Below are 6,700 nucleotides of genomic sequence, written 5' to 3' on the forward strand. Positions count from 1 at the left end.
AGGGGGAATTTTGCACCATCTATATTGCCTGCGTAGTACACCCGGCACAAGTGAGCCTCTGAGAGAAAATACATTTTACACTTAATTTATAAAGTTATCAAAAGCATCCTCAAACTACTATTACCACAATGCACCGCAAAATGTTTTTTTACGTGAAGCGGCACGGGGGACATTTCGCCTGCTTTTGTAAGTACATAAAAAATGATGAGAATAAAGTGTAAATGGGTTTGTTTGAATTCAACCGTGGCCACTCAGAAACTCAAAACTACCTAATAATATAATTTAGGTTTTAATTATTTCAAACTACACATTGATGACATTGTTCAGGCAGTAATCCAGACAGCCCTTCTTCAGCAGACTACAGAGGTCCTGCGACGACACGGCAGAGTGAGGTTTAATGTCTGACCTGAGATCAGCTATTCCGATCCTCCTCTAACGGTTAAGACTCTCAAACTGACCTCAAACCAGTCGTTTATATCATTTTAAAGATGGCGGCCTCCGTCGGGCGTTTATTGAAACCTTGGACATCGAGGTGAATATTTGTGTTGCATTCATTCCGAATCTAAACTATATAGTTACAAATGATATGTTGTGGTCTAATATATCTGCGTTGCTTTCTTATACATCTCTCTCAGTCTGTGTTTCGTGAGATGGAGTCGGTATAATCCATACTATATGGACCCTGATTCCAGCAAAGATGCTCACAGTGTTCCAGAATCAGACCTCAGTCCTGAACAGAAAGAGTTGAGGGAACTTAAAACAGTGAGACCAATAAAAGCTGCAATATCAAGCGCCACCAGCTCTCCTTTCGATGATCCTGTGATCAGGTAAATAACATTGATAGCAGTGAATGTGATCACAGCTTTATATTATCTCTCTATATATGATTTAACACGTGGATTATATGTCCTACTTCTCAACAGCAAGTTTATCAACATGATGATGCAGGATGGCAACAAAATCCTAGCTAGAGGAATCATGACAGAGGTTTGGATCAAACCAGTGTGCACATGACTGTTATACAATGTCTGGTGTGATTTAATGCTTGATGTGAATCTTGCTTTGGTGTTTTGTACCTGTTTAGACACTGGAGACCATAAAGAGGAGACAGGTGGAGAAATATCACAAATCCCCTCCAGCTAAGAGAGATGACGTTGAGTGTAATCCATACGCAGTCTTCCACCAGGCCCTAGATAACTGCAAACTCATCATTGGTCTGGCCAGTATTCAGAAAGGAGGAAAGTTCTACCAGGTTAGAGAAGTACTTTTCACAAAATTGTGAAAGTTATATAATTTTACAAATACATTTCATGTAGTAGCTCACTCAAACCGAGTTAAGCGTCATTAGTGCTTGCTTCTCATATCATTCCTAACCTAGATCTTGGATGGAATATTGTTGCTTTTCCTATAAAAAAATCTGAATGCATTGTTTAGGGTTTAAAAAAAAGGGAAAACGGCGACATAACAGTAACCCATGAACACCACCCAATAAAATATTTTTTATTTAAAAGAGTAACAGTCATTTGTTTATCCCCCAGGTGCCCGTTCCTCTCACAGACAACCGGAGGCGTTTTCTGGCCATGAAGTGGATGATCACAGAATGCAGAGACAACAAACACCGTCGCACACACATGTATGAAAAACTCTCACAGGAGCTGCTGGCTGCCTTCTCTAATGAAGGAAACGTAGTGAAGCGCAAACACGACCTTCACAAGATGGCCGAAGCCAACAGGGCATACGCTCACTACCGCTGGTGGTAGAGAGAGATGCGATCTAGACATCTAATTCCCACATAGACACTGGATATTCTCACTTCTCACTAGCTGCATCAAGAATTCTGGTAGACACAGATCCAGACGAAATAAGAGACATTACAGTGTCTTCTTGTAAATGCAGTTTGTCTTTGTATAAAAATTTAAAGCGAAAGTTTAACGTCTCATTCTTAAGCAAGGATTCTTTATAAGGTGTAGTGTTTAATAAAAGAAAACAAATCAAAGGCATTTTTTTTATTTGAATACAGAAAACTTTAATACTTTCTAACCTCAATCTTTGGCACACCAGAAAAATATGAAATATGCTATTCACTCACCCTCATGTATTTAAAATCCATATGACTTTCTATTGTCAAAAACAAAGGAGGTTATTTACAGCAGAATGTCCAGACTGCAATGACAGTGAATGTTTATATATTTCTTGAGGACTTGTAGTGACCATTAACAAACTCCAGGTGGTTCACTGCAAAAAGCTAAAACAGATGACACATTACTGTAAAAGCTCTAGTTTTCAATTCACTTCAATTGTTTGAAAACATCAGTCATGTGAGTTTGGAAGGACCTGGAGGCAAATAAATGATGATAGACTTCTTAATGAAACCTTACAAAATAATACAATAGTGACATTATGGAGAGCTTACATTTATTATGTCTCGGGCTTTAATCCAGCACATTTTCTTTAAATGTAGGGCTGTGCGGTGTGACGGTATATGCCTTACCGTGGAATAAAATGCAGATATAATAAAACCTGTATGTTCTTGGCATTGAAATATCTGCAGCAGATCCATGAGCTGAAATGTCATGAAGTATCGTTTTTATTATTAAAGACCTCTGTGTTGACAAACATAAGAACTGAACTAAACGCTTATCTATAAAATATAATTTTATCATCTCTGTACACATCAGTGAATCAAACCTCCTGAAGATGTACTGATTTAGCTTCTATAACAAACACTAATGTCTCAACATTCACTTTCAAATTATTTTAAGATCTGACAAAATAAAGATATAAACCAAAGGCACAATTTTTGCTGAACAAAGCTGCCTAACTTTGGATACAAATTATTCTTTTCCCCAGAGAACAGATTGAAAGTGGTTCAATATCATTCAACCATTAATCCAAAATGAACAGCAATACTATACACTCCAACAGTTTGTCCCAGGGAACGCTGGAAACGCTCTGTAACATTATTACAGACCACAGGAATGACTGCAGAGGTGTGTCATCTTGCTTCTTTTTGTAAAAAGCCATCAAAACCATAGAAACCCACTCGAACACTTCAACTAACCTTGGTCAATAATCCCCTACCATCAATTCACACACCAAGTGACTCTCCAAACTGTAAAAATAAAGCCTTCACTGGTTCCTTCCATCTGGTAAGATTTCTTTGTCTTCCTGTTTGATGTTTTTCTCTCGTGATTGGTGGAGGCATCAGTCTGTAACTTCACTGTAATAGTATCTCTGAGCGGTGTCGCTGAGATTCCAGCCTCCCGCACGAAACTCCAGGATCTCCAGCAGCAGCAGTCGACCCATAGAGCTCAGGTCCTCCTGCAGGAGAAATCCATCCCTCAGAAGATAAAACATCTCATCCATGCGCTTCATGTCCATCTTCTCCAGCTGATCTCCAATGCGATGTAACTGTAATACCAGACAGTCCACCTGAGACAAAGAGGAAACACAGACCAATGGGATACAGTGCAATCAGAAAAACTGAAATGCTGCTTTAAAATGTTCTCTTAATTTATTCAGAGGCTCTTTATTATATCATATATGTGTATACTGTATGTATATACTGTATATAAACAGACTATCAGTCTAAAGTAGTTTGGGCATTCTTACTCGTTCATTATTTATATTTTTTCCACATTTTAGAATAATAGTAAAGTCATCAAAACCATGAAATTACAGTTGTAACTGTGGGAATTATGCTGTGACAAAGCATTCAAAATTGATAAACTCTGCATTATATTTTAGCATCTTCAATGTATTCACCCTTTGAATAGAATTTGCAATATCGTAGCCTTGGCATTTTATCATCCAGCTTCTCGATGTCTCAATCTAGGATGCTTTTTAAACAGTATTAAAGGAATTTCCATTTATGCAGGACAATTATTGGCTGCTTTTTATTCATTATTTGGTTCAAATAATACAATTTAAAAATAAATGTTTATAAACATTTTGTTTCCTAATGAAAGAAATTAATATGCTGGCACAGTTATATGTTTGTCTACACAAGTTATTTCAAACATTGAAACAAGATTTTTTTTTTTTAATTGTCAAGTGATCCCTAACTTTTGACTTCGGTAGTGTGTGTGTGTGTTATATCAGCTCTCTATTATCAGGATTGGTCATGAAACACCTAGCCACTTCACCTCCTCCTCGTTCTTCAGGGCGTCCGGCTGTGCCAGTCTGAGCAAACAGTCATACACAGGCTGAACCAGAGCCACCATGGGCATGTTGTTCACCTGTAGCCACCAGAATCGAGTTAAACGTCAGTACATGGTATATACATGGATTGAATTATAATTAGACAAGCCTATACAATTCTTTGTATATTTCAAAGCACTTTTATTCTAATCTAATTCTAAACACATTTCATGAGTTGACATTTCACCTTGAGGTAGTCAAAGATGTTGCAGATGAAGGACACAAGACAAACCCACTCTTTAGTGGATCTCCTCCGCGTCTCCTCTCTGGCAATAAACTCCTGTTGCAGGCGGATCAACAACTGACGGCGAAATGAGCTCCCATTGGTCTGTTTGGCTTCTGTCTGCGGAGGAATTCAGATTAAGGGTTTACAACTCACATCATAATCATTTATCCAATACTGCGTCACTGGAGAGATTCTCATGAATAATACCTTAACCTGCTAAAAGACATTTAAGATTAAAATTATGATAAAACTGGAAAACAAAGCTGCATGATATTACATAAATGCATTTTATTTTACGAATACGAGTGATTCTCTTTGATTATAATACCTAAAAAACGTTCTTAGGTTTAATGGTGATGTTGTAAATGTAATGTTAATGTTGTTTAATGGTGATGTTGTAATTTGTTTACCTGGACTATAGAATAACAGATTCGTCCGGCCTCCCGGCTGAAGATCTGGTCCTTCAGAGACTGCTCCACTATAACACCGCAGACTTTCTCCAGATCGACTGACGCTGGATCTGACACGAAATAAAACATGAGCAGCCCGACGATAAAGCTGATCATTTAAAACAAACCATCCTATAGCGAACAGGACTGACCATTTAAGGCTGTTTTCAGGAGCGTCTGTGTCTGTATATCAAACGACTGGATCTTGTAGTCGTCTTTGGATGAGTTCTCCATCGTGTTTCAGATGAACAGATGATGAGGAATAACTTCTCTTCAGCTCGACTCTGCACAAGCCATGACAATTCTCTGAGATGATGAATATGACATGTGAAATAACAGTGAAGGAGAATAACAAAAGGTCGAGTCTGGATGACAAGTTTAAGAAAGCAAACTTGCCCAATTGGAAAAGAAACAGAAATGTGGCAGTGCGGGAGTCATGTTGTAAAAATAAACACGAAAATGACTTAATATCACAAAGCTACTGTCAATCTAATCTTAAAAAAAGATTTTAATAGTATAAATATAGACGACGACACAAACATAGTAAACAGTTTGTTTACTTTAGATTTGATTCACATCACAAAGCCTTCAGACTTAAATGTTAAAGTACCACGTCATTGTCTGTTGGTCTTCTGTGGTCAAATGACGTTTGATCGATGTTATCGAGCTCTTTATTGAAGGGTTTGCTTTTCTAATCCATAAGCGTCTGTGTTTCACTGTTGGTTTATTTGGCTTCCGATCTCATTATTGTACATATGCTAGTAATCTGTAGTAAAACTCAGAGAATATGTAGTGTTCTTGTTACCATAATAAATGTTCAACTACAAGTAGGCACTAACTTTACACTGTGATATCTTTACAGAGAGCATACTATAAATGACTACAGTTTATAATGGTAAATGATTATAGTATCAAATCTTTGTAAAGATATCACAGTACGCTACAGTGTAGTAGTGGATTGGAGACTGTAAAGTTAGTGCCTACTTGTAGTTGGACATTATTATGGTATGGTTTAAAAACACTACATATTACCGTAGTTTTACTACAGATTACTAACATATGTACATGTGTAATAATGAGACCGGAAGCCAAATAAACCAACAGTGACACACAGACGCTGATAGGCTGGAAAGATGTAACGTTACTTTACTAAATTAGTTAAGACCACGCGCTGCATTTCTAAACAGCAAACCCTTCAATAAAGAGCTCGATACAATTTAATTTAACCAAAACAGTACAAATTGACAATCACGTGCTACTTTTACACGTAAGTCTGAACGCTTTGTGATGTGAATGAAATGTAAAGTAGACAGCGAGACGCTTGTTTACATTCACAGAACAGGGACACGTAACGCAAAATGGAGATGTTAAGCAGCAGTAAACAATGCTAACGCAGCTAATGGCGACATTTTAGATGTTAAATATCGCGTGTCAGGAGAAAAACTTACTTTCAAATCAAGGGAAGTGAACAATCAGTTTTTATTCACATATCTCACTCGGATAACTCACACTGCACATGCGTGAAAGAGGCTGACTAGACGAACTACCTAGCAACGTAACCCAACGTGACGTACTACCTGTACGGCTACCTGATTGGTCTAACCGGACCAATGCGGATAGAGATAGAGGGGGGGTTATACAGGGACCAATCAGATTCATCCAGTTGTCCTCTACTATTGGTTAACGGCTGCAGGAGACGAGATCTGATTGGACTATGAAGAAAGTTAGGCATTACTTGTTTTCCCTGTTCGTGTTTGTACTTTAAGTTAATTAAGCGATACAAAATATCAACGTACTTAATCAAAGCAATTACTGAATATTATAT

General features: G+C 37.7%; 2 protein-coding genes across 3 annotated transcripts; one reads left to right on the plus strand and one right to left on the minus strand.

The window, feature by feature from the left end:
• Window positions 1–355: 355 nt before the first annotated feature.
• mrps7 (mitochondrial ribosomal protein S7) lies at window positions 356–2,053 on the plus strand. The gene is made up of 5 exons (XM_079455852.1): window positions 356–532; window positions 636–827; window positions 924–987; window positions 1,085–1,252; window positions 1,539–2,053. Exons 1-5 carry the CDS (start codon window positions 489–491, stop codon window positions 1,758–1,760), a joined length of 690 nt encoding a protein of 229 aa, XP_079311978.1. The 5' UTR covers window positions 356–488; the 3' UTR covers window positions 1,761–2,053.
• mif4gdb (MIF4G domain containing b) lies at window positions 1,933–6,484 on the minus strand. Of its 2 annotated transcripts, none has more exons than XM_079455854.1 (6): window positions 6,324–6,484; window positions 5,028–5,181; window positions 4,837–4,946; window positions 4,388–4,543; window positions 4,146–4,238; window positions 1,933–3,432 (listed from the first exon to the last, which is right to left on the minus strand). In XM_079455854.1, exons 2-6 carry the CDS (start codon window positions 5,107–5,109, stop codon window positions 3,205–3,207), a joined length of 669 nt encoding a protein of 222 aa, XP_079311980.1. In that variant the 5' UTR covers window positions 5,110–5,181; window positions 6,324–6,484; the 3' UTR covers window positions 1,933–3,204. The 2 variants fall into 2 exon arrangements, with proteins under 2 accessions (XP_079311980.1, XP_079311981.1); XM_079455855.1 differs by having other exon boundaries at window positions 1,960–3,432; window positions 5,028–5,159; window positions 6,324–6,437.
• Window positions 6,485–6,700: the final 216 nt, after the last annotated feature.

The sequence above is a fragment of the Barbatula barbatula genome, assembly GCF_947034865.1.
Source record: "Barbatula barbatula genome assembly, chromosome: 5".
Classification (NCBI taxonomy): domain Eukaryota; kingdom Metazoa; phylum Chordata; class Actinopteri; order Cypriniformes; family Nemacheilidae; genus Barbatula; species Barbatula barbatula.

What these genes read in the sequence shown, in the direction of transcription:
- mrps7 (XM_079455852.1), top strand. Translation starts at nt 489, where the DNA reads ATGGCGGCCTCCGTCGGGCGTTTATTGAAACCTTGGACATCGAG. An exon ending in CTAGAGGAATCATGACAGAG is followed by an intron (nt 988 to 1,084) that starts GTTTGGATCAAA and finishes GTACCTGTTTAG; the next exon opens with ACACTGGAGACCATAAAGAG. An exon ending in AAGGAGGAAAGTTCTACCAG is followed by an intron (nt 1,253 to 1,538) that starts GTTAGAGAAGTA and finishes TTTATCCCCCAG; the next exon opens with GTGCCCGTTCCTCTCACAGA.
- mif4gdb (XM_079455854.1), bottom strand. Translation starts at nt 5,109, where the DNA reads ATGGAGAACTCATCCAAAGACGACTACAAGATCCAGTCGTTTGATATA. An exon ending in TCTGTTATTCTATAGTCCAG is followed by an intron (nt 4,544 to 4,836) that starts GTAAACAAATTA and finishes ATTCCTCCGCAG; the next exon opens with ACAGAAGCCAAACAGACCAA. An exon ending in CCCTGAAGAACGAGGAGGAG is followed by an intron (nt 3,433 to 4,145) that starts GTGAAGTGGCTA and finishes TCTTTGTCTCAG; the next exon opens with GTGGACTGTCTGGTATTACA.